Source organism: Anarrhichthys ocellatus, unplaced genomic scaffold (genome assembly GCF_004355925.1).
Source record: "Anarrhichthys ocellatus isolate YVR2014 unplaced genomic scaffold, GSC_Weel_1.0 scaffold6, whole genome shotgun sequence".
Lineage (NCBI taxonomy): Eukaryota > Metazoa > Chordata > Actinopteri > Perciformes > Anarhichadidae > Anarrhichthys > Anarrhichthys ocellatus.
In genome coordinates, this window is record NW_022280036.1 from 15,397,430 (window position 1) to 15,423,943 (window position 26,514).

Genomic DNA, 26,514 nt, shown 5'->3' on the forward strand with positions numbered 1-26,514 from the left:
ACACATGAAGAAAGGGAGGTGCAAAAAGGCATGGAAAGCCAAGACACCAGCTGAAATCTATCAGCAATTAGAAAGCACTCCTGCCCCTTGTCAGTGCAAATTAATATCAGCTGGTTCAGTCCCAACTGATGGCCTCATTACCAAGGTGTCACACAAGAAACATCTCATGATGTGTAAAAGCATAGAGCTCTCTCAAGACCTTCATAATCTTATTGTTGCAAAACATACTGATGGCATTGGTTACAGAAGGATTTCTAAACTTCTGAATGTTCCAGTGAGCAGTGTTGGGGCCATATAGTCTGGTCAGATGAGACCAAAATTGAACTCTTTGGATGCCATAATACACACCATGTTTGGAGGTCAAAAGGCACTGCACATCACCCCAAAAACACCATACCAACAGTGAAGTTTGGAGGTGGAAGCATCATGGTGTGGGGCTGTTTTTCAGCATACGGCACTGGCAAACTTCATATAATTGAAGGAAGGATGAATGGAAAAATGTACCGAGACATTCTTGATAAAAATCTGCTGCCATCTACCGGGATGATGACGATGAAACGAGGGTGGACATTTCAGCGAGACAATGATCCCAAACACACAGCCAAGAAAACGCAACTGGTTTCAGAGAAAGAAAATAAAGCTGCTAGAATGGCCCAGCCAATCACCGGACTTGAATCCAATAGAACATCTATGGAAAGAACTAAAGATCAGAGTTCATAGAAGAGGCCCACGGAAACCCTCAAGATTTAAAGACCGTTTGTGTGGAAGAATGGGCCAAAATCACACATGAGCAATGCATGCGACTAGTTTGTCCATGCAGGAGGCATCTTGAAGCCGTCATTACCAACAAAGGCTTTTGTACAAAGTATTAAATACATTTCAGTAAGCGTGTTCAATACTTTTTCACTGTCATTTTATTACACATAACTTAATTATTTCTGAACTTGTTTTGTTTTCTTTGTATGTGTGGATTACTTTGGTTGTTACTGATATCTGGTAGAAATTTCATATCAATAGCACCTTTTAGAAATATATTTACTGAGAGAAATGATGACGTGTTCAATGCTTATTTTACCCGCTGTATATGTGGGTTAAGTGTCTGCATTCCATCCAAGAGCCTAAAGTTGTCCACTGTTTTTCTTGCCGTGGGTCTCTGCAGAAGTCTCTGGAGTTTGAGGACTTGGGTCCTAAGAGAATTGCAGCTCTGGAGAAGGAGGCGGAGGAGTGGAGAACGAAAGCAGAAGATGCAGTCGCCTCAATTCAGGACATCACTGTCACCTACTTTGCACAGACTTCAAAGGCTCTGGCTGGTACACGTTGCTGTGTTTATGTCTCTTGTTTGTGTGTGGATGAATTAATGAATGATTTCTATTGCTGTCATTCCTCAGCACTCAGGAAATGAAGTGCAGTAGAGTCACAACTGCAGACAAACAAATCATATTTATGATATATTTCATATATATATTAAAATTATTAAAAGTCCACAAAATACACTCATTAATCTAAAAGAAATGAGCACTTATATAATAATATACCAGATAATTGTGCTGCGGGATACACGTCCTGCTCAAATTAAGCATTTTATATTCTTGTTGGAAGGAGGAAAACGAAGAGAATAAAAAACGATTGGCAGCCATTTCTTTATGTGGATTCCCACCTTGATCGGAGGGGAGATGTTTACAATAAATAAACCTTTTAGATGGACACACTCGTTCTACAATCTATATGGCTGGCAATTGTTGCTGTGTCTAAGTGCCTGTAAACCCAGCATTTACTTAAAGTAACACATCTATGCCTAAAAAGATATGTTGGGGAATAGAGACAAGGGAATCTGTTCGGGAACATAAATTACAAAACTCGCATAACAGCGTGTTATGAACTCTGACATTCTTTGACTAACTCAAGTTGATTAAGTCCAACTTTGTAAAAGTACCCGTGGGTATTTTGTCCGGGTTAATACATGTGTATTTATACATACATATATGTGCTTTGTGTGATGCCCTTGTGTGCCTGTTCAGGTATGTTAAAGCAGATGGAGGAGGATAAGTGCCGTTTTGGTGTTGCTGCCTGGGCGTCTGCAGCTCCCAGACTGGAGAAACTGCGCTTCCTTTTGGCCAAAGAAACGCTGCAGCATATGAGAGCTGCAGAGATGTGCCTCAACCGCAAGAAAGACGGCATCAGACAAAGGGTGTGTGTCTTACGTTTTTGTTTTTATTAACACAAACCACAGCCTTTCTGGTGGTTCTGTATTTAGTCAGCAGATTCTATAATGGTGTATCGGACTCTCTGGTTTTAAGGCTTTAGTTTAGTAGCTCTTCATCTCTAGTGCCAAGGCAACGCTGCTTTTGTAGTGGTTGTGAGTGTGTAGAGATGTGACACAGTGAATCTTTCCCTTGGTATTCCAGTCTGATGTAAATATATGGCTGCTTTAGTCCTTTGATCTATTTTTAAAGCCTCTGTAAAAACAGAGAATCCCCAAAACCTGCATGGATGAATAAGTGAGTGCATCTGTGTCAGTATACACACTCTGAACGTGCCAGCTACTGTAGATGCATACCTCCGAGTACAGGGGTGGGGAGCGTGTATTTTGGGTAAACAGCAGCAAAGCGCTTGTCGTGCTGCACATTTGAGCATTTTGGAAAAATACAGAGAGCACCTTCACCTTCATGTGGCTGCATTATTCACCTGATTAAACTCTTTAAAAAAAAAATCAGCATGCGTCTGTGGCACCTACCACTGTGAAATCAAAATGAGCCCTAACAGAGGCGGCTGTGTGTGAGCACTGAAAATGAGATCAGTAAGCTACACCTACGCAAAATCTCTGAAAGAGTCATGTCGCTGGTGGCAACATGACTCTGTGGCTCTTTTGAGTGCACCAGTATGCTGGCAGACACCTTTACATATATAGATATACATGTAAAGGTGTCTGCCTTTTTTTATATATATATATATATATATACATACATACATACATACATACACGCTTGGGATGAGCTGTGTAATATCTCAAATCAATTCACTCTTTACTGTTCTCGTGTCATATCCTGACTGTGTGTGTGTATTTATATTTGACATAATTCAAAGAGTTTAAGGACACATATATGCTTTGAATGAGTCAGCTCATTAACTACATATCAGGCACACTTAACATTACTTTCCTACCTGGCGGGTAGCTGTTGGTTTCAGCACATTTCATCAGAGTGTGAAAACAAACTTGCAGATATCAAACCTGGCTTGAGATAGGTTATCCAGCACAGATCCTTTGTTCTTCACCTGGTAATTGAAAGCAAAGAGATTATTTTGAAAACTCTTTGTTATCACGTTTAAGGACACTTCCAAGCAGTCTCACAAGCAATTGCAAGTGTCAAGAAATCAAACTCGGAAGGCAAGAAATAAGAATTGCAGACGTCATGAAAGGATGCTGTTCCACTAGACATGTTTCAGTTCGACAGCTGACTTTAAGCCCAGATCATTCAAAGAGCTTTTGAACACAACAAGAACAATCTTTTTTTGAACTGCTTGCAACTGCCTCACCATCTCTGAGAGAGGTTAGCGTATCAAGTTCCTGCAAGTTAATTGCATACTGAAACTAGAAAGGAGCAATCAGTAGAGTGCAGATCGACCACTGTCATTGCAGGGTAAACACAGGTGTAATTAATAACATTGTAATTATGGTAAATAGAATGGTGCCATAATTCATTTTATGAATTACACCTGTGTTTACCCTGCTATGTCGTGTCAATTACTGAATGAATACAACCCATACATGGCCAGACACTAATGGGCCGTAAGGCTTTGTACAACACACTTAATTCAAACAACAACAAGGGGCGATGAATGAGTCGTCGTGTTAGACCACTAAGACTGTGTGGTAGAAGACACGTCTTAAAAACAAACTTAAACTCACCAGGCTGCCTGAGGTGACGTTACAGCAATGTGTATACTTGTAGTTCCGTTAGCCAAACACTCAAAACAGTAAAAGAGAGCCGCAGTGCTGCAGCCGAGAGGTAAGCAGCCGCGTGAGCACCGGTAGTTCCGTTACGCTGGCCGTACTGACGCCGGCGCGAGGTGAGCGCACCTGAAAATAATGTTCGAGAGCGAAGGACCCGCAAGTTGGCACTGCGCGTGCGCTCGGGTCTTTCCAGACGTCTTTTCAGACGAAGTTTACTGATAAAAGAATGAATGACATGTCTGAGGATTTTGCATTCTTAAATCCTTTAGAAATAGGAAGTCTTAAAATTCTACATTTCAGTGAATGTTTTGCTCGTTAAAATTGTTTTCAGGATAGTCAACCTTCGTTTCCTTAAAATAAGTTTAAAACTTGGCTTCTATCGTTATCGAGATTGTAAAAAGGCGAAGTCCATGAGTATGAGATATGAGTTTGTTACAATTCCCCCCTTGGCATTGAGAAGGTTGGTTTATGGTGTGTTGCGTGTACGCGGCATAGAGACATGAAATTATATGTTTGCTGCAGCAGAATGAGTTGTTTAGCCGTGGACAGACACAGAGGTGCACGCGCACTCTCACGGACACACGTGCGACCTGGGGGAAGAAAATAAATAGGAATTGAAACCAGCAGCTAATTCAATCAAAACGTATGGTATTCTCTAGTCTAGAAGAAGGTCAGCCATAAGTATGCACAGGTATGCCCTTATTTGCAAAGACGGATATATGATCCTTTGAACTGTTTCTGTTGTGGTGCAGTTGGGCAGCCTGTCTGGCAGAGTCAAGAGCCACAGATCTGATTCCAGGTCTGAGTCTGAGGACGACCAGCAGCAGGACACTGTGGACCAGCTGGAGCTGAAATTCTATGAAACCCAACTTGAGCTGTACGACACCAAGTTTGAGATCCTGAAGAATGAGGAGCAGCTGCTGGTGGTTCAGATAGAAACGGTGCGACGGCAGATTAAAGGTAGATGACGCATGACAACAAGCGCAGATCTGTGTGCTGCTTGCTTTCGAGAGAAAAAATTGAATCACTGTGATCACACTGAATTGGTGTCCTTACACTAAAACACTTAAGCAACATTGATTTGAAGATATATGAATCACTCTGTATTTATTAACACTTCCTTTTGAAGACAGCATAATACCAGAAGCTATAAGTAAATACTGTCACAAACCAGAGAGAAAAGGCTCACGGTCGCCTCACACTGGGAAACTGTTGTTGGAATCCTAACACAAATTGCCATCTTTGCCTGAACACTGTGTTTAAATGAATGCAGTAATAAAGTGAATGACTGCAAACATATTAACACTTAACTTTTGCAGTATAAAAGCCCTGCAATCAATATTAGCTTACGTAAAGTGTCAGGTCACCTTAGCTACAACAGTTCCAGTTTTCACTGTACCCATGGATGTACAGTGGAGTAATACTGGATTATTCTCAGGCAGGTTCTGGAGATATAAGGAGCATCTCACAGTTTGAAAACCTGTAAAAGGAGGGGCAATGTGTTCTCCCTTTTCTGTTTTATTTTGATGAACTGACCCTTTAGAAATGGTTGCGTGCGTTTTTGTGTGGACTCAGTAAAATGGCCCAATTTTAGGCTGTGTGTTTGTGGTAGTGTTTTATTGGACTGCGTTACATTGTAATGTGTCTCATATATCACCATCCGATATAACGCTACACTGCACCTTCCTGACACAGTGTCAGTTAAGAGTTAAAAATCACATGTTACACCATGTTTCACATGTTCGTCACACAACCGATGTATTGCATTACGTTATGATATACAGGCGTTTCTGTTTTTCTGGTCACTCAGTGTCATGTGCACAGGGTTTACTTTGGGGAAATAGTTTGCATGTAGATATTTCCCTAATTGCTCCCCCTGGGACCAGTGATGTTTGCTTCCCAGTGGTGTGTATGTACATGCTGTGTGTCTCTGCGTCTGTTGCTTTGGCTGGTTCCAGGTTTATTTTCCCAACCAAAAAGCAGGAAGGAGTCCTCTACCAGTTGCTGCTCGGTAAAGAAAGCGGGAGGACAGAGAAAAAGAGATGTTTCACATCAAAGGAGGCTGCTGAGTTTATGAAGCCTTTCAAAAGAGTTTATGCTGTAAATAAAATACAGTGGGCAAGGATTTTCCTAATGGCCTTAATTATTTTATGAGAAATCCCCTTCCTTTTTCACTCATACAACTGACACAGGCTACTATGCAGATCACCTGGTTTCTTCTATGCTCGTAAACATATTCACAAAAAAGAGCTGCTCTCGTCAGATGACTCCAACATTTCCAATTTAGATGCAGCTGGTCAATAATGAAATTTCTCCCTTAATACTTACCATACTGCTGCATCAGTACCTGCTCTAAAATGCATCTTTGTCACGCAAAAACCTCTGAGAACCCGGCTAAGTGGCCCTGGAATCTGATAAGGGAAACTAGGTCTCCTGCTGACCACCAAAACAATAATCAGTTCTTTAAAATGCATGTACAGTGTTGCCTGCACAACAAGGCTTGCTTGTCTGTCTATGCATAGTAATTTACATTCCTAGTACACGTTTGCATAGTTGATTACCAAAATGATACCCGCAGCATCATGTCCTCTCTGTTGAATACAGAATGGAGAGTGATGATGTAAGACTTCCACTTGTTTGAATTGACAGGGCAGCTTTGTGAACAGGTAACGGGTGAGTTTTGAGTGATTGGGCTGCACTTGTGTTGTAGAGCTGAAGGAGGAGGTGGTGTACTACGATGTGTGCGAGGATCCCGAGGAGCTGCAGAGCTTGGTCACACACACGGGTGTTCAGCAAACCGACCCTCCGGCTGTCAGTCAGCTCAAAAGACGCCTGCAGACCTTGGAGATCAAGAGAGGCAACATCTGTGTCCGACGAGCTTATCTCCGCAACAAAAAGGTGTGGGCGACTATACCGCCGACGTTCTCTGCCCCATCGCAAATGATTTTTAGTTCCAAGGGTATACGATTTTGGCATTTTCCTCACTCTATTCCCTTCTTACCTCAAATTGCTGAGTTTAAAATGTTTTTTTCTACTGTACTGTTTTATTTTTAGCTGACAGACTAATTGAAGTGCAGTTGGCATTTTTTTCTCCTCCTGCTGGCTGCATCTTCATTTGTCTGATTATATGAAAACATTTTATTGCTGAGATCAAAGTGGTTAGAGGCTCTAAAAATGAGGTAAAAAAAGAGGAACATTAAAAAAACGAAACGCTCTTCAGAGTAACCGAGGCGTTCTTTTTCCTCGTTATCAGTTTCACTGCAAGTTTCTGAACTTTGAAGGACATGCTTGCTAAAGTACTATGGTATTTTGTATGTACAAGTATTGATATCCGTGTCCGTCTTTAGGATCAGTGTGTGGAGGCCAACGAGCAGAAGCAGCTTCCCGCCAAGCAGAGCTTCATGCTCTTCAACCAGCACCATCAGGTCCACCTGGTAGGTCGCCACAGAGATGCTCCCAGACATCCGGCAGAAGCCACAAATGAAACCGGGTCCGATTCTTTGACTCTTTAATACCCTTCGCTGTCTCCCTCTGCAGAAACGAGAGAAGAGGAAGGAGGACGATCAGAGGAGGAAACAGTGGGTGGACCAGGAGCGAGAGAAGACTCTGAGCAGATTACGATCCTTCAGAGAGGTCAGGCTCTCTCTGCAGCTTCTTCTTCTGTTAATAAAGCCCCAGAGGCTCCCGCTTAATTCAATACTTAAAATCCAGTCATTAATTACTTGACTTGGTAGGCGAGAGGTTACAGCGCACACGCCACATAACTGTAATGTCACTTTTTCAATGAGGACATTTGTTGGCTGTCACATCCCTCTTTCTCTCCCCTGTTTCCTGCCCATCTCTTCACCGTCAAACTCTCCTAAGAAGGCGAAAATGTCCAAAATGAAGACTAACTGCTGTGGTTGTTAGTAGCGAGCTGTCTTACACCAGAGCTTTAAATGGCGCATGGAGGACGAGGGCTTTGCCCGAGAGGAGAGGAGAGTAAGAGATAAGGCAGTACATTTTGGATCTTTGTTTAGGAACAGGGCTGTTGGGGTTTGGTGTACAAGCTATTTGGGGCAGAGATGTGTTTGGTCAATGCTGATATCAAACGCTCAACATTTCTAGCAAAATTTCAATTTTAGATTTTCCAACTCGAGCAGATTGGGAGGATTTTATTTTCTCTTTATGTCAGCTGTGTGTGTGTGTGTGTGTGTGTGTGTGTGTGTGTGTGTATTTTGTGCACAGTCCCTCTGTCACTTGTGGTTAAACTCAATACACTGTGAGACAAAGAACACTAGAGAGTGTGTGAGTGTCGTCTTGTGTCTTTGCCGTCTCTATCTCAGAACGTTGGACAAGATGATGTCTGTTTTTCTAAAACCATTTTCTGCCTCTTCTACCGTGTTTTTTTAAGAGGCGACCGGGCCAGTTCATCCTGAAGACTCCTCAGTCCTGGATGTCTCCTTCAGAAGTGCCGTGTCCCTCCCAGCCACTGTCCATCATCAGCCTCGGCCCCCCCGAAGGCCCCCCCTCCGTCCGCTCTGCACCCAGACGCAATAAAACAGCCAAGAAACAGCAGCCTAAAGACATCCCTGTCCAAATCTACTCTGCACCGCCACCCCCAACAACAACCTGCCCTACAGCACCTCCTCCTCCCCCTCCCCCACCACCCCCTCCACGTCCCCCACCACTGCCCCCTGGCATGCCTTCCCCACCTGTCCAAGCGTTGCCTTCCTCCAAAGACACACCGATGCCTCTCAGCGAAAAAGAGGACCCTCCTTTTCCAGCCAAGAACATGCTCAAACAAAATATAGGTGAAATACATGCACTACACGCTTTTCATGTGTCTGTAATAAATACACACAAGAATGTTTTATTTTTACCAAATCCTCCTGGTGGATTTAGAAGGAATGTGCAAATCTGTCAGACTGCAGGGAAGGTTGTTTGTTTGTTCCAGAGGAAAGTGTGCATGGAGTGTGTGATGTGTGTGATGTGTGTGTGTGTGTGTGTGTGTGTGTGTGTGTGACTGTACATGGTGTTCTGTCCTGAATTCCCATCTTCCCCCATGAGGCCGGAGGAGGCATTTTACCTCAGTTGTGGCCCTGCTGATGATCACTCTCAGCTCCGGGGAGACTGCAATGTCCAATCCCTGACTTGATATTTTCTGAGCTTTTTGTGAAATGGAGGACATTCAAGGGGAAGCTGTTGTTTAAAAAAAGAGGTGGAAACTCTGTGCAGTCTTGCCTTGTGTGGTGAAAATGTTAAGATGCTCCATCAGCAGTGAAACTGCAAAATTACGGACAATGCATTCTTTCTCTCTAGTGCAGCTTCTTAAATTGTTGTAAACGATTCCTCTACTGTGTTATTACTGTAGGAACAATGGATGAAGTGTTGGCCTCATTGCAACATGGACAGAGTCGGCTTCGAAAGGCCCCCGCTCCCAGGACAGCGCCCCCTGCTGGGGATACGAGGAGCACTCTGATGTCTGCCATCCGACACGGAGTCACCCTGAAGAAGGTGAGAGGCCGAAGCCTACAGCTAGACTGACAAATTGGCCTGACCAGCGATATCGGCTTACTGCAGATATATTGTATCTGTGCATGTGTCAGCCGATGAGTAAGTTTCAGTCCTGAAATGCCAATTTAGAAGCTGTGTCGCCATTGCAGTTTGTCAATCCGAGAGCACTGACAAGTTGATGTAAATGATGGCATGAACGCATTAGTGTGACAATTGACCCTTACAGACAGCAGAAGACACAGGTGTTAAGTATTAATATTTACAATGGCTGTAATCCATTTAGCTGCTTCTGTTCCAGGGTCCTTGTATTGTGCATGCTGGCTCACTGTCACGCCTACATGGTGCAGAGCCATCGTTAATGTTATTATTAGTTACACCTGTGCTTTCAAGATGAGTCAAAAATATCCGCGTGAATAAATGTTGAACCCGAATGAAAAGTGGTATTGAATCGACTCTCGTCGTGCTGTAGATGGTTCCTACGCTTGGAGAAGTCCCGAGCAGCGGAAACAACGATCTGGAGCGCAGCATCAAAGCCGCCATGATGAGGATGAAGAAGGTGGCGGCGGATTCTGACGAGGACGACGAGACGCACAGTGCAGACTGGGACAGCTGAGAAAAAAAACACACACACACACACCGATGAAGCTGTCCTCTTCCATTACCCCCGCTCTGTTTTCTTCACGGTTCTGAGCTATGGCTTACGTTGCTGCCAAATGTTCACCGAAAAGACACGGCTGGGATTACGCCTCTTCTCGCGTAAACATTGCAGTTTTCAAAATAGCCCTGAGACGTTGTAATACATCCAAATCCAACCAACCGGCTCCACTGGGCGAATGAGGCATTGCGCTCCAACGCTCATGAAGAAGAAAAGTCGAGCAGTAGTGCTGTAGTACAGCGTGTAAATGATTACATTTCTTCCAACTGGCCATTTAAAGGCCTTTTGTGAGACTGTCACACAGCACGGGACGCCTGAGAGACGACCACGCTGCACTACTCCACTGTCACGAATACTCATTTTCCCCACATTGCCTAAACTCGGCTGACTTCCGTTATTTTGAATGTAATGAAATCCGATTTCTTTTTTTAATTTACTTGACTTTACCCCAAGAAGGGCTACAGCACACTGAGTTTTGGCATTCTTTGCATTTTATTACGAGACAAAGAGAAGAGTTGTGTCCTGAAGTGCAGCAGTGTTAATTATTTGCAGCCCACATGTTTAAAGTCTACGTCACTGTTTGTATTACAGGTTTGATGCACTGTCCTCCTATCCCTGTTTTTCTCTTTGTGTCGGAAGTGTGTGAATGTGTTTCCAGTGCAATTTATAGGTCATCTGTTGTTTCTTCCTCTGTGGTGCCATGACAAATGAAGTGGCAAGTTAATTAAGAAAACTAGATTCATTTTTGTTTTGTGTGACACGGAGCACTTACCTGAAAAGACAAGGCTATAATGTATTATGTACACGAAAATACAATACTGTATTCCCAACAGCATTAAACGGTTGGCAGAAGAAAGGATTCATTGCTCAAAGATATGAAACTTGATCCGGTGTGTTGCAGACGAGCTGATGATGGCAGCGGCTGAAACACACTTCAGCTGCTGTGTTTTAATAATAAATGAAGACATGTTGGTTCATAAACACGGTTTGCTGACGATTTCTCTCTGTTGGGCCGGAGATCTTTTCTTGTGGATTGCCCGTGGTGTTCCCCGATCGCCACGGGTTCTCTGTACCTTTAAATAAGTCACACAGCATCTCAAGAGGTGTCTCATTAACCTGTGAGAGCGCTCTGGCAGATTCGTCACCCACCTGATGATGACGATGATGATGATGAATCATAAATGTGCGTGTGAGTGAGAGATTTATCGGTATCCTCCAGGTGATCTGGGGGAAATACGAGTCATGCACCTTGGGGAGGACACACACACGTCAGGCATTATACGAAACCAGACGACACAGAGCGTCAACATGAAATTCCGCAGCCTGTTACTATGGCAACAGGAAGTCTCAGTGATAGTGGCCTGCCGTTCTCTCTCTCTCTCTCTCTCTCACAGTCTCTTAATGATGTTTCACCAACTCGCCCACTCATCGCCGGTCACACAATGAGCCTCGCTGAGAGAGTTCGACACAGCCATGAACAGCAGAGATGCTGCTGTTGCTGCATCACCGCTGCATCAGAGTTTATCTTCTTTCACTTATTTTTCATTTAATTAATTCATAATTTAGTCTATAAAAAGTCAGAAAAGTGAAAATAGCCACAGCTCTGTGAGGATGTACATAGCCCAAGTGGTGCTTTAAGCGGAATACTAAAGTCAGCATGCTCACAATGACAATGTACCATGTTAACTATCCTAGTTTAGCATGTCGGCCTGCCGACACCTGCTGATTAGCACTAAACACAAAGTACAGCTGGTGCTCATGGGAATGTTATTAGTTTTGGAGATAAAAATGACAGGACAGATTTAAAAACTTTGACCTGCTGCTGGCTTAAGAGGAAATGTCATCACCAAAGTCATCACGATGCGTCCTCTGGGGAACATGAATGTTTGTACAAAATTGAATGGCAATCCATCCAATAGTTGAGATATTGAAGTCTGGACCAAAGTGATGGAGCAACAGACATTGCCATCCCTAGGGCTAAGTCCTAAAAGTGACAACATCCAGAGCCTGCAGTAACATTTTTTTGTTTTGTCCAAATTTAAATATCCCCTAAAGGCATTTACAGTTTTGTCCATAAAATGTCACGGCATAGTGAAAAAATGCTGATCACAATTACCCATAGTGACGTTCTCACGTTGCGTCTTCTTTTTCAATAAACAGTCTTAAACCTAAAGATATTTAGTTTACTTTCATGTAAGACGGAAACAGAAAATAAAGTTTGCACTCCGTTTCAAAAGTAACTAAATGATTCATTTGATCATCAAAACAGTCGATTCATCGATTAACAAGAAAGGAATCTAGCGCGCAGTGTTTCAGCTCACAGGATGAGAAGCTTCTCAGAATGATGAAGCATTTTTCTTTTTACATTTAAATTGTTTGAATTGATTAGTAGTGAAAATTTATAGTTGGCTGCAGTCCTACAACAGTTAATTTTCCATCAATTGATTGGTTGATCATTTCAGCCCTAAATGGGTGCTGACTCTGCATATCAAGTCTTCCAGCCAGCTGATCTCTGAAGGGAAAAAACAAAACAAATCAGTTTCTTAGAAAATCAACATCCAAGAGTCTGGCTGACAAAGAGGACCGACTGTCTTGTGTAATTAAAAGATGAATTGTTGGACGGTTGCATCGGATCTATACTTCTCATTGTCAATCATTCAAACTGTTAAAACAACAAAACAGGAGGGAGTGGGATTAAGTTGCCACAGCAACATGTCCCCTGATCCACCCCTGCAGTTACTTCCTCAGGGCTGCGATGATGTTGGAGTTGAAGGTATTTTCCATCCCTCAAACAAGCTCATGTCTGTTGCTTTATTTGTTCTGATCTCTAAAACATGATACGCGTCACTGACTGAATAAATCCCACTTCTTTTGCTGTGGTTATGTGCGTCTGTGTTAGGATTACAGCTATATTTAGTGCTATGTAAATCAACATCAGAGACGAAGACGTGCGGTGGCGGAGCGTCTGTACTCGAGCCTCGATGGGACGCAGCTCTGGCGCTGTAGGTTCATTCCACCTCCTCCTCCGAGCTTCTCATCCAGGAAAGAATGCCTCCAGACTGTAATTGCAGCATATTAGTATAAACTCAGTTTACTACACAGAACCCACAATACTGATTTGTGACTAAGTGGGGATTAGGTAAACCTCTCTCGCCAAAATGTGGCACACTACTTTGAACTTCAAAAGAAGACACCAAACTCAGCATTGTAATTAAACTAAATTTTAACAATTGTCAGTTCTATTTTACAATATTGAACAGGAGTCACAAAAGTGTACAAGAGGCATTGGTTTTAAAAGGAAGGATCATACTTTGTGTTCCAGGTTCAGGGGACATATTAACAGTGGGGTTAAACAGAGAGAGAAGCAAAATGTCCCTTCGTAGATCAAAACAGTGATGAAAAAATATATAGACATAACATAGTATTACCCCGTAAATATGCCACGACAACATATGCCTTTGATTTCAAATGTACCATGTTTTAAGATCAACTTCCCCAAAAGCAGCTGCGACACCATCCTGCAAACATATCCTCAGTAATTATAAAACCTCTGCATCCTGACAAGTTTGGTATATTTGATATATTATCGTACATCTAAAGACATCACGTGAAGGTTGATTTACTTGGTATGTTCTAGAAACACTAGTTGCAGAGAGGCACCAAAATAAATAAATATGTAAAACAAACCAAGAATCTGACCGTGCCAAACTAAATGTCATCAGTGAAGTACACCTTCACATTATTCACCCAACGAGAGGCACCAAGTCCACTCACCCAAAAATAACCACCACCATAACAAAAACTAGTGTGTAAGAAGCACATCAACAGCCCGGGAGACATCTTTGTTCTACACATGGACAAAAATACTATTGCACACACAAAGTCCTCTGAACACTACACTCACGGGAAAAGGGGGCACCCATTGTTATTTTTAGATGTTTCTGAAGGAAAGCTCCTCAAACAAGAGAGCGTTCCTTCTTCATGCAAAATAGAATCAAAAGGAGTGTTTACTGAAAACACCCACAAGACAGTTGATGACTTCCTGCTGCAGTCGCCTACCTGCATTTTATTCTCATCTCGTTGTATAAGTGGATGTTTGATGTTCATCACATTTCCTGACAAAAATCATCGAGTTAATATTATGGTGATGGTCATCGCTTCTCCTCGCCAGGGAGGTTTACACTCACCTGGAGGCACTTTGTGTCACGGCCGTTTGTCCTGTATGTGCTGTATGATCGAATGAGTACAAACTGTCTTCTGACACACCTGAGATAGACGAGAGGCAACAGCGAGCACAGTCTGTAGAAACATTTCATCTCTCATTCTCTGAGGGGGCCACAAGGATTAACACCAATTATTACTAGAGTGATGCTGATCAGCATCGTCTGTGTGTTATTCATTTTAGCCCTTTTAAGTCCCCTCTTCTACGCTAAGCTGCCTGTGAATAAGTGCTGCAGCCTTAAAAAAAAAAAAGAAAAGAAAAGACAGATGGACAGAATCTAAGAATCCACCACCAGCTTTTTAAAGCCCCCCCCCCCCCAACAGAAACAGAAAAGTAAGCTCAAATTATTACTCTTGATTTAGTTTCAGAAAGCCAGCGCACAAGAATGGAGCCATTTGGTGGAGCATGCTGGCCTTCCTCCTGCCAGTCCCTCCGAAAACATCTCTTTCTCACATGGTAGTGTTTATTAGAAGCCAAAGCTGATAGTGTCTGAGTGGGCATCACCTTGGGGGAGTATGTGCACAGAGTTTCTGCCCTGAAGACACACTGTAGTGAATCCTTCATACCTGACCTCTGACCCTTTCAGCTCAGTGCCATTTTACTCAGTTATCAACACCCAGCTTGGAGAGCCCCTGCCTGAACTCATGCAGCTCGTCTATCTTTCCATCCAGCAGATCCATGAACTTCTTCAGCTCGCCCTTCATGTTGCCCTGCTTTTGTTGACTGTCTTCTATGTCCAGCTGAAGACCCTCTACTCTCCCCTCCAGTTCCTTGTTCTTCATCTCAGCAGTCTGTGGACGGATATTAAGGGAAAACAAAACAATAGTTACATTACGGCAGATGGTGGATACAGGGAAATCAAGTTCATGTCTAAAGAGGGATGTCAGATGGTATGATCTTTTGGGTGTATCTGAGCTGAGAAGCCAAACCAAAGACAGAGCTTTTTACAGCTACTATCAAAAATGAGATTAAAGCAATTCAACTCAACATTTAGCTCCTTTGCATTGAGTTAAAGCAAGTGTTTCAGACTAGCAGGCGACACGACTGACACATTAATGTCAAAGATACTTTTGAAGGGAGGGGTTTTAAATAGGATGCTAAATGGGTGTTGCGCCTGCATGACTGTCTCCTCTAGTGGACTCCTGAAACCTGATCTCCACGCGGGGTGTCGTCTTTAAATAGAGAGGAGCCATGACCACGGAGGTAGAGTAGGAGGATTCATTTTTTTATAAAGAACTAAACCACAGAAAAAAAAAAAGACATTTCAACAGTTTTACTTCACCCATTACCTTTCATCTGAATGGACTGTGGCTACGTTTTTCATTTTGGGCCTCTGGGGTAAATGGAGGTATTCGAGAAATCCCATTGTCTATGCTTCTGCTGAGTTTTGGTTGGTTGGCTAGATAAACTCCTGCTTCAGCCGATTCTGTTGTCAGTCATTCATCCAGCTGGCTGTTGCGGAAACAAACCAAGCGGTCGAGCTTTGTGAAGCACAAGAACTTCAGGCATGCCACTGTTGGTTTTATTCTCCTCCCTGCCCCGGCTTGAAACATAACACATGCATGACAGCTTGGATGATAAAATCCTGCTCTGAGTCAGTCAGAACAGGACGAGATGAGCTCATGTTAGGCTTGGCCCTGATGGGGCGTACAATCATTCAGCAAGCCTGGCACTTCTGGTTTCACAGAAAGTCTGATATTACTCAATGAGGAATCAGACTTGCCGAACAGGTGCTCTTTGTTACAAGGAAGACAGGACGTGATGGGCGTGAATCTTTATTGTTTTTGGCAACAGAAGATTCTCACACCCAACAACCCACACACCTAGACACCTAGACGTTACCAGACTTGGTCATTAAAGCTCTCAATCTACTTCCGCTGTTTTTGTAGTCGGAAAAACAGATTGTATCCGCACCGCTGGAAAACTAATAAGCCATGCTAGAGATGTAGTATCTCACAGATGAGGAAGAAGAACCCTTTTCAAAGAGGCAATAATCAACTCTGTGTTGTGCCAGGGATAGACCTGTATTAATAGATGCATTAACCACAATGTGCGTTGGTAGACACATGACGAGAATGTTATGTCACCAGCCCTCAGGCAGAATGGTGAAGAGGAACTCTCGTTCTCTACCTCAGTCTGAAAGCGCTGCTCACGCCTCAGAGCCTGCGCGTTACCTCGCTGTGACAGACATCATGCACTCGCACGTGACGTGAGCTCGAGCTTTCATACTCTGCTGTAAATCCCAACTGAGAGAAAAGTGTTGGGGGATTCCTGGGTGCTTTGAACGTACCTGCAGTTTTGCAGTGATGCTCTCGCACTCTGCCATGAGCTGAGGGATTATCTCTGCCTGCTTCCTCAGGTTCTCCAACTCCTGGGGAAAAATAGATACAGAAAGCGGTTAATCAAAAGCCAACAAAACATCAACATCAGGTTGATTCCCTCTTAAGAACGCAATAGCTTATTTAACAAAAGCCAAACTTTTAAAATGTTGAAGAAACTGTTCAATATTTTGGGAGAGTCATTTGCTTTCTTGCAGACTTTGATGAGAATATTGAGACCACTCTCGTATCAGTCTGTTGTGTTTCCAGTCTTTATGCTAAGCTCAATGTCTTCGGCTTCAGCGTACAGAGTGTGGTATCGATTTGCTCATCAAACTCTCAGCAAGAATAAAGGTAATAAATTAATGTATAACTAATAAGTTTACTTTCCCAAAATGTCAAACTAATCATTGTAACGTTGTGCAGCAGCTCCACAAGAAACTTTGTCTCAATAAAATACTAAATTGATGTTATTATTTCAATCAATCTGATCAAAAGAGGAAGAAAAGAAGAATACAAGTCGGGCACTGGATGCCAGCTTTTCGATACGCGGTGCTACAGACACATTTCAGGGGGACACAAACAAAGATGGCAGCGGTACAAAGCAGGTCAGGAACAACGGAAAGCAAGGTAAAAGAAAGAAAAACAGACTAGAATGAATACAGAGGCCTTGATTCTGTTTTTCTGCCTTATGTTTGTTTTCTTCTCAATCAAACACCTATTATTGCTCTGAAAGTTTCATCCCTCTGCTGCTATAAGTAAGACACACACACACACACACACACACACACACACACACACACACACAGTCTTCGTCACACATTCTGCTGCAGCTTTGTTCTGTTAGTTCACGACTGGCCAGCGCTGGGGTCAACACCACAGTGAATGCTTAATAATTCATAGGCTCGTTTTTAATTGGAGGAGTGGAGCGTGTGCATTTCTAGACGGGGGGGGGGGGGGTTTGTCACTCTGCAGATGAGCCTCTGTGGGCCGCCTTCTGGATCAGTGCTCTGCAAACAATGAGACTTCCTTCTGCAGGTCCATCGGTCACTGTTAGGAGCAATATGGCTGATACACAGGACTGTGGAAACACTGAAGCCCCCGAAGGACACGACTCTTTGCTCATAATCTTTCAAAAAAAAAAAGAAAATCAGCTCCAGCTCTTTGAACCACTTCCTTCCTGTTGTGTAAGATATACAGCCCTCCAAGGAAAGATGTACAGTATATGTTCTATTGCCAGAACATATACATTGCCAGGCGCTAAACCAGAATATCCCAGACACGCTGTTTACCGCTGAGGATTTAAAAGGGTCTTCACGCAGCAGAGCCTAAATGTCATTATTTTTGCAACACTATTGAACTCTAACTAAAAGATTAGTTGAGCAATTGATCAGACAATTAATGGAAAAAATAGGACAATAAAATGAATCCGCAAATAATACCTATTAATCTATTAAGCCGTTAAGTCATTTTTTCCCTGAGGCAAAGATTCCACACATTTGATGCTTCAAGGAATTCAAATGTGAGAACTTCGTTTTAGTAAATTTGTAGAATCAGGAATAAAACGAGGCATTTGATGAAATCAACTTACCGTTTCCTGGTATTTTGAATACAAAACGTATCATCAAGAAAATATTCTGCAGATGAATCGATAATGAAAATGATTGTTAGTTGAAGCCCCGATGAAGATGTCGCCTTGGGCTTCTGGAAATTGGGATGGACTCTTTCTTTCCTCCCCATTTTTAAAATTTGATTGACACGAACATCATATAGATTTTAAGAGAGCATAAAGCTTCATCTGCTGCAGGGTCCAGGTTTATAACCTGCTGGTCTATGGGTCACTTTTGAAAATATCTCAAAGAACTTTGCCAGATATCCATTACATACTTCAAAAAATGTTGCTGTAGAAACAGAAATATATAAACGCCTTATCATCTATTTTCCTTATATAGTAACTGAATTAGTTTCGACCGTCTTTCCCTCTGCTACACATCTGATGATTGCGTCTCCCTTTCATGACGTTAATGGGGAGACACAGTCACTATAGAAAAAAAGGCAGCCAGACTCAAACATTTCCACAATTTGGTCCTAATCATTTGTCTGCTGAGAGAAACAGCATTTAACCAGCAACGAGCAAAGGTCGAAAGACTGTGTGGCCGTGCGGGGCTCATCCTCATTAGCAATGACAGCACCATTAGGCTCACTGAGCTGACAGTCGGCTAGTTTGGATTATAGATGACTGAAGCAGTACACATAGGGTGATGCCGCTAATGGCATTTGTGCCAGAATTCCCTGCTGCTCTGACTACAGACAAAGTCAGTGGATGAATTACATTTCCCCCAGTCGGACTATTTTCACAGTGGAGTTTAAGTGTACCAAAACAGAACAGATATCAAGTAAATTGCTTTAAAAACAAGCAACAGAGAAAGTAATGGAAAAAGAAATTGAGGGAAAATCGTTGGGCAGTAGAATGGTCTGGGTTCAGCTGGGTAGGCAAAAGTAACAACACCGATCCATACACAACCCAAGATCCCACAACAAGACCTGATTATAGGAGGTATATCACCTCCTGAGGGAGAGGAGCGGTACTGAGTAAGAACAAGAGGTGAAGACCCCGTGTACAGTGAAGAGACACACTGAAATGTTGGAGTCAGGAATAGAAAGTAGATCTGTAACTTCAGGCGACAAAGCGGGGAGTGTTGACATGAAAAGTGTGATTTTTGTGATGAAGGGGTCTGAGTGGATCATACACTTCCAGGGTAAAATACCACCTCTGTTACCTCTGTCATCTAAACTCTTACAGACACCTCTGCATCCAACAGTGGCCCTGTTGTTGCAAGACGAATGTATTGCAGACGTCTCACCTGCTCCTTTTCGTGCAGCTCAGTCTCTAGCTCCTGCACTCGTACAGACAGTTGGGAGTTTTGCTGTTTCTCCTGATCGGCTTCGTTACACTGAACTTCTAGTTGTGCAATCTGCGAAAAGAACGAAAAAGGAGAAGTTGTTGTGAAAAATCAAGTCAAAAGTAATCAATGTGGACAACGGGTCTTTAACAAGTATTGTAGGTAAACAAAATTCGAAATGTTCTAATTTGTATTTAATGAATCCTAAATATGCTGCAGAGTATAAGAGATGTCTTGAAAACTGACAGTGGCATTTAGACAAAAAAAACTAAAAAAAAAAAAACTTGCAGCATGTTACAAAATTAATGATTGCAACACCAGCCCAGCTGCAGTAACGGCCCACTTTGATTATGAAACTAAAATGATTCTATTTATAGTGGACTCTGGTGCAGGGAACACAGAAACTAATACAATCTAAGTACTTCGCTCACTTAGATTGAAGAAACTGGAGAAACTGGAGATTTATCAAAACATTTGCTGGTGGATTCACACCTCAAACTCCATCTGTCCTAGTTAGATTAATCGGTCACTTAAAATTGATAATCTACTCATTTCGTAAAGTTTACGGTGCAGTTTTGTTCCTTATATAAAAGAGGCAGCAGTGTTTCTGACTCGTCACATTGTCTGCCAGCAGGATCCATGTTCCTTTTTTACGTTATTTCCCTCACTGTATTACCTTTTCCCTGAGCGTGTCACTCTCTTCCTTGCAGGCACCAAGTTGTTTCTTCCAGCTCTCTACATTAGCCGAGGACTCCTGCAGTGCGTCCACCAGCCTGGCATTATTTTCTCTTAAAGTCTGCAGCTCTGTTTCCCACTTCTTGGCGTTGGTGTTGCTGTCAGACAGAAGAGACCGAGAGAGGAGGAGAGTTATTAATGGAAGAAAAATGTAGACAGGTTAGAGCTGAAATGCCTGCGGCTTGTGCCCACCGACATGACACATAATGCTACAAAATCATTCCAGTCATGACCATTTCATTAGATGTGATGTACATCACACTGTGAAGAGATATTTAAACCATAAAAAAAGAAATAAGTGAGAAAAGTCTCAAAGGTCTAATGAGCTGCAGACATGCTCCAACATACAGTTCGTTATCTTTTTATACCACAGAGTGTGTTTCTAATTGATCAATAAGGGCGAAGAGGTTGTGATGTATATTTAGTATGCATTGCTGTTCCCTTCCTTATGCATGGCTGGTTTGAAGTGTGCTGCTCTCAAATCAAATGTGGACAGACTTGCACCGCAGCATTCTGCAGTCCTCGGCTGTATTACTGCTGTGACACATTTCCAGAAAACAAAATCTGAAGGCCTTGTGAAGGCACGACAAAAGTGGCAAACACAGCAATGGTGGACAAACTGTGTTTTACAACCAAAAGCTGGAGAAGTTTAAAGATACATGTAAGCTTGATGCACTGGTTTGAAACCAATGTTTGTCTTTTACCAATGTTTTGTTTAGAATCAATGTTTTAAACGCACACAATAAAGCTTTATTTTACCGTTCGTACAATTTCCTAAGACGTTTCCTGGAAAGAGAGATATATATATATAAATAAGTGTGAGTAAAGTCTGAAGTATTGTCAGGGAAGGCCTGCTAATTTGTCTCTTTTTTCACCTCAGAGCCTTTTATCCCATCTGGATCAAATATGTCAGTGTTTTGTTTTTTTGTTGCTATCCAGTACTAATTCTGTCTAAATGTACGTACTGTAGTTTCAGTCGACTCTGATGCCCTTGGGTCATTCTAATCCCATCTGGTGTTTCATGCCATTAGTGATTTATACACTCAGCATCTGGATTATGAAGGCCATATAACCAAATGGTAGAGTAGAGCAGCTTCCCTCTTTAGATTAGATCAGATGATGTCTGAGCCCTTAGGGGCCATGAGATCATCCCAGTAGCGAAAAGATGGAGAGGGAGAACATTTGAGCACAGTTTGGTGCAGAGACAAATAGAAGTGATGTGATGCCCCTTGAAGGGAGTGTTGCTGTAATGTGAGGTTATGTGGCATGTGATTATACCAGGAAGGTGAAAATGCATTTAGATTAATGTCTCCTTCAAGAGGTTGTTCTGAGGTGTCCATGAAAGGAACCCTTACCTCTGTTCTACTGCACTCTTGAGATGTTCTTTCTCCGTCTGCAGCACAGCAGCCTCCGGCTCGACATGAAAGATTTTCTCATCATCTGTCCCATTAATGCTGGACGCCTGGTTGCTTGAGGGCGTCTCACGTCCAGACTCCTGGTAAAGGACAGAGGGGACGTGTTATGGTTCAGAGCAGGTTTTGATTCCATCTACCTGCAGATTTCTGAAAGGTCCGATGTGTTAAAATCCATAAATGTGTCTCATAAATCGTGCTCCGACTGTGGAAAAAGGTCCTAGGCTTCTTTTGGTGGAACACTGTAAACACCATGGACATGTCGGCTAAGGTAGCAGAAGGGTGGAGCAAACTGATGCCAGTATTTATCATGTCATATGGCCCAGCAGCTTTGTGTGTCTCGGAGCTGAGAATGATTCCTGCAATCTGGTGTCAGTGCAGGCAGGGAACAGGCCAGGCTGCTGGATCGACCTCCAAAATCAATGCTGTTTACTTACTGACAGAATATCAATTGGACATCATGTTTTGAAATAAGAAACTTGTATTGTTTTATGACTCTCACTGGCTTCCTTGTCCTCTTAGTTCCTGTGGGGCTTTCCGGGCAGTAAGTACCTTTGACCTCTATTTATGACAATTAAATGATTACTGTTGTATTGACATGTTATATTCAACACAAACTTCATAGGCCCACGTTCATTTAAATATTTGAACTGCCAGAAGCTTTTTCTAAACACAGAATCAGAAACACACAACAGCTGATGGTGTTTTTTTGGGGAAAGTAACCAAAGAGAAATGCTTATTTTCTTCTCAGTGTCACCAGTTTTCTCTCTGTAGAGGCCAACAGTGACTGTAGAGATGACAGTGCAACAACAGAGGTGTTGTACTCAATCAGACTTTCAGACAGCAGAGAGATATAATTTACCTGGGAGTGATTACTCAATGTGTCCACCTTGTCTTGAGATTTGTCCCTTGCTAGCTTGGCTGCATCTTTTACCTCCTGGAACTTCTCAGAAAACTGTAAATTTGAGAGAGACGTGAAAGAGCTGTGATGATAATACAAACTGAAATGTCAAACGCAGTGTGGCTCATCTGAAAACATTTTGGGAGATCGTGGAGCCAATTATCTAGTGATAGTGAGGATTTAAGATCCAGATACACTCTTAAATACTTTTCTGATTTCCGGTGTCTAAATAACAAAATTGTGCACCATTGTACTCCAGTTTTAGGACAAATACAGAAATCAATTGTCTCCAAACTTTCTGGATGCTTTTTGTGATTTCATGCGATGCTGCAGCGTCTTCTCACCTTGGCCAGTTGCTGTTCCGAAGCGAAGCCCAGTCCGAACACAGTGTTGGCCCTGCTGTCCGCCCACTGGCCAAACTTCTGCGATGTCTTGGTGAACGTCATGTTGGGCGTGATGGTGCTGTTGATAATCACCTGTCAGGACAAAATAAGTTACCAATAAGCCCTAGTGGAGATCATTCTGGGAATCAATACAGATGTATAGAATTCCAGCATGGATCTCAGGTCCATCTGACGGGCACAGTCCCCGTCAACAATGCGTGTTGTGAAAATTGTGTGTCTCGTTCAAGAGATATTAAAGAAGGAGCTCCAGCATCTGCATTCACATGATGAATAGTCCTATGTATTTAGCAAAGGACAATCCCTTATTGTAGCTCCATTCATACTGAGTAAATCTGTAACACCCTGCCAAAGTCTTTCACCATGCCCACACTGACAAGTTTGACTACAATTGCCATATTTATCTTAGAATGATCCACTTTATAAATACAGTCCGATTCATGTACATTTCTGAGAACCTCTCTACAATACAGAGCTATTTTGTATCCAAAGCAGTCTTTGGAAGTACTCCAGCCATGATGCTGAATGGTAAGTGTCTCACAATGTCTTGTGAATCAAAGAATCCATCTTCAATCCACAAACACTGACACACTCTAAGAAGCCGACCATCTCTTTTACTCATTTTATGTTCCATTACAGAATTCATCCTCCAGGTTTCACATGCAACAAGCACAGAGTCAGACCTGTAACAGGTGCCAACCTCATTCATTGGGAAGCTATTAGAACATGTGTCTAAAGTTTTGTCTGAATTTACAAATAATAACTCACTGATACCACACAAACAGACTTTGCTACTTTAATGGTAACTCCGAGTCAAATGAAAGAAGAAGTGTTCTTGTAGGTGCCAAAAGCTGACACCCACTTCATTTATAATGGTCAAGCAGTCCATTAGAGACAACCTAGGGTGGGTGGTTGAGGGGGTTGCCGCCATAGGGTGGGTGGGGTATATACACACACACACACACACACACACACACACGTGGACAAAATTGTTTGTAGCCTTCCGTTAAAGAAAGAAAAACCCACAATGGTCACTGAAATAACTGACAAAAGTAATAATGAATAGTAATTTACTGAAAATTAACGAATGAAAATCAGACATTGCTTTTGAATAGTGGTTCAACAGAACATTTTAAAAACAAACTAATGAAAATGGCCTGGACAAAAATGATGGTACCCTTAACTTAATATTTTGTTGCACAACCTTTTGAGGCAATCACTGCAATCAAGCGATTTCTGTAACTCTCAATGAGACTTCTGCACCCGTCAACAGGTATTGTGGCCCACTCCTCGTGAGCAACCTGCTCCAGCTGTGTCAGGTTTGAAGAGTGCCTCCTCCAGACTGCATGTTTCAGCTCCTTCCACAGATGTTCAAAAGGATTTAGATCAGGGCCCATAGAAGGCCACTTCAGAATAGTCCAATGTTTTGCTCTTAGCCATTCTTGGGTGTTTTTAGCTGTGTTTTGGGTCATTATCCTGTTGGAGGACCCATGACCTGCGACTGAGACCAAGCTTTCTGACACTGGGCAGCACATTTCGCTCCAGAATGCCTTGATATTTAATTGTACCCTGCACAGATTCAAGACACCCCGTGCCAGATGCAGCAAAGCAGCCCCAGAACATAACCGAGCCTCCTCCATGTTTCACAGTAGGTACAGTGTTCTTTTCTTTGAATGCTTCATTTTTGCGTCTGTGAATATAGAGCTGATGTGACTTGCCAAAAAGCTCCAGTTTTGAGACTGGAATTTGCCAAAATGCATATTGACAAGCCACAAAGCTTCTGGGAGAATGTCCTTTGGTCAGATGAGACAAAACTATACATGAATATTGTGAAGCTTGTCATTTCGTTTTGTGATCACTGTGTATTATTGTGTAACAATGTGCAAAATGTTTGGGATTCTTACGCATGTATACACACACTGTTTGTCTATGCAAAACAATTTAATCATAGCGATCATTTTGTTCCACAATTGCATATAAAGATGTGCGACCCACTAACCTCCAAGTAGTCAAATTACAGTCTCCATATTGGCTACAGTAGACGTTCACCTGTTGTAGCTATGCAGTAAGTCAGCTGGTGAAAAACATCGGCTGCATTTCTAAAATTGGAACCAATGCACGAGGCAGCGATGGCAGAAACCAAAATAAATAGTCTGACCAGACGGCCTCAATTTGAGTGTGTTTACTGCATCACTGTAGATATAAACACTTCTAATCAATATATGAACAGCTAGATGCAAACACAAGCAGCTTTAATTTACTTCTGGGCATGTACACAAACCCAATCACACTACCAAGATATACGTAAGTCAACTTAAAACACAGCACATGCAAATCACCCCAACAATTAGGAAACAATAGAAGACAGTTTAATCACAGTGCAGCCCTTGTTTCATAGCAACATAGCTCTGATCACAGGATTCAAGAATACAAATTGCTGACAGACTTGGGTCCTTTTCTACGCCCCCACCGTCTCCATCTCCATCTTTTCAGTGGCCGAGGTGTTAAAATACTTTACACTGCATCATTACTAGACACAGAGACCCAAAAAGCAGCGACTGAGCCAACAGAAAACAGAATGAGGACACTAGCAGGCAGTCAATGCCCTCTTGGACATTTCTGACCCATCCAGAACAATGCTAATGGCTCCTGATGAGAGAGATAACTGCACATACACAGAAAAAGACCTTTATCAGTGTCATATACCGCCAAGATTACAGCCACAGCCTCTGATTCAGGCTTTATTCCAGCATCAAGGGGTTTTAAGAAGAGGTGCCGTTCATCTGATTTTAAAATCACCACTGTTTTCAGAGGCGTTATCAAAACAGAGGTTACCTAAGTGCTCCTGAGAGGGAACCGCGCAAAGCCTGAACAGTGTGAATATTTAACTGAGCTCATCGCGTTGGCTCAAAGAGAAGTGTTAAGATTAGATGAAACTCTAATGATCATTGTGAAGAAACAAGGCCGTTGCTGCAGAATGAAGCAAAAAAAACAAAAAGGAAACAATGAGGTAACCAGACGGTAAACAAAGATATCTAACCTTCCAACCATAATACGTCAAGAAGAGATATATGACCCTAAATACTTTATCTTTTAAAAAATGTATAACACAGATTACCCTCAAATTTATCCAATGTATCATAAGCCAACTAGAGTCTAAATGTCTTCTCAGTTTCATCTCCATGGTTTGTCAGAGCCTCCTCTACATATCATGTTCAGAACTTCAGTTTGAAGTTGTAACTCTTCAAAGTGACAGCTGACTTGTTAAATTCAACATAACATTGAACTGAGCTAGTTAACCTGTCCCTTGTTTGGCTGATCTGCTAGATTTCATGACAGAAATAAGAATATAAATCGGGCTTTTTTAAATTACCTTTAGGTGGAAAGGAATAAAAGTAAAGCAACACTGAGTCACTGAGGCTGCTTCTGTTTGTGGCGTGTAACAGGATAACAAGCTGCGTGAGCCTGAAAGCACACACACACACACACACACACACACACACACACACACACACACAC

At 42.4% G+C, this 26,514-nt stretch overlaps 2 protein-coding genes across 3 annotated transcripts in view; one reads left to right on the forward strand and one right to left on the reverse strand.

Moving 5' to 3' along the window:
* Positions 1–13,163, forward strand: part of whamm (WASP homolog associated with actin, golgi membranes and microtubules) — a 15,907-nt gene extending 2,744 nt beyond the window's left edge. The window contains exons 3-11 of the mRNA XM_031846029.1: positions 1,160–1,310; positions 2,019–2,188; positions 4,705–4,912; positions 6,663–6,850; positions 7,300–7,386; positions 7,490–7,585; positions 8,346–8,745; positions 9,306–9,448; positions 9,918–13,163. Of these exons, the coding sequence (XP_031701889.1) occupies positions 1,160–1,310; positions 2,019–2,188; positions 4,705–4,912; positions 6,663–6,850; positions 7,300–7,386; positions 7,490–7,585; positions 8,346–8,745; positions 9,306–9,448; positions 9,918–10,061 (1,587 nt within the window). The 3' untranslated portion in view covers positions 10,062–13,163. The remainder of the gene's footprint in view (positions 1–1,159; positions 1,311–2,018; positions 2,189–4,704; positions 4,913–6,662; positions 6,851–7,299; positions 7,387–7,489; positions 7,586–8,345; positions 8,746–9,305; positions 9,449–9,917) is intronic.
* Positions 13,164–13,308: 145 nt separating this feature from the next.
* The window catches only part of homer2 (homer scaffold protein 2), a 29,243-nt gene continuing 16,037 nt past the window's right edge, over positions 13,309–26,514 (reverse strand). For both annotated transcript variants that reach the window (XM_031846035.1, XM_031846034.1), the window contains exons 3-9: positions 22,939–23,070; positions 22,556–22,648; positions 21,637–21,776; positions 20,223–20,379; positions 19,508–19,618; positions 16,616–16,696; positions 13,309–15,116 (exon numbers count right to left, since the gene is read on the reverse strand). In XM_031846035.1, the coding sequence (XP_031701895.1) occupies positions 14,928–15,116; positions 16,616–16,696; positions 19,508–19,618; positions 20,223–20,379; positions 21,637–21,776; positions 22,556–22,648; positions 22,939–23,070 (903 nt within the window). In that variant the 3' untranslated portion in view covers positions 13,309–14,927. The remainder of the gene's footprint in view (positions 15,117–16,615; positions 16,697–19,507; positions 19,619–20,222; positions 20,380–21,636; positions 21,777–22,555; positions 22,649–22,938; positions 23,071–26,514) is intronic.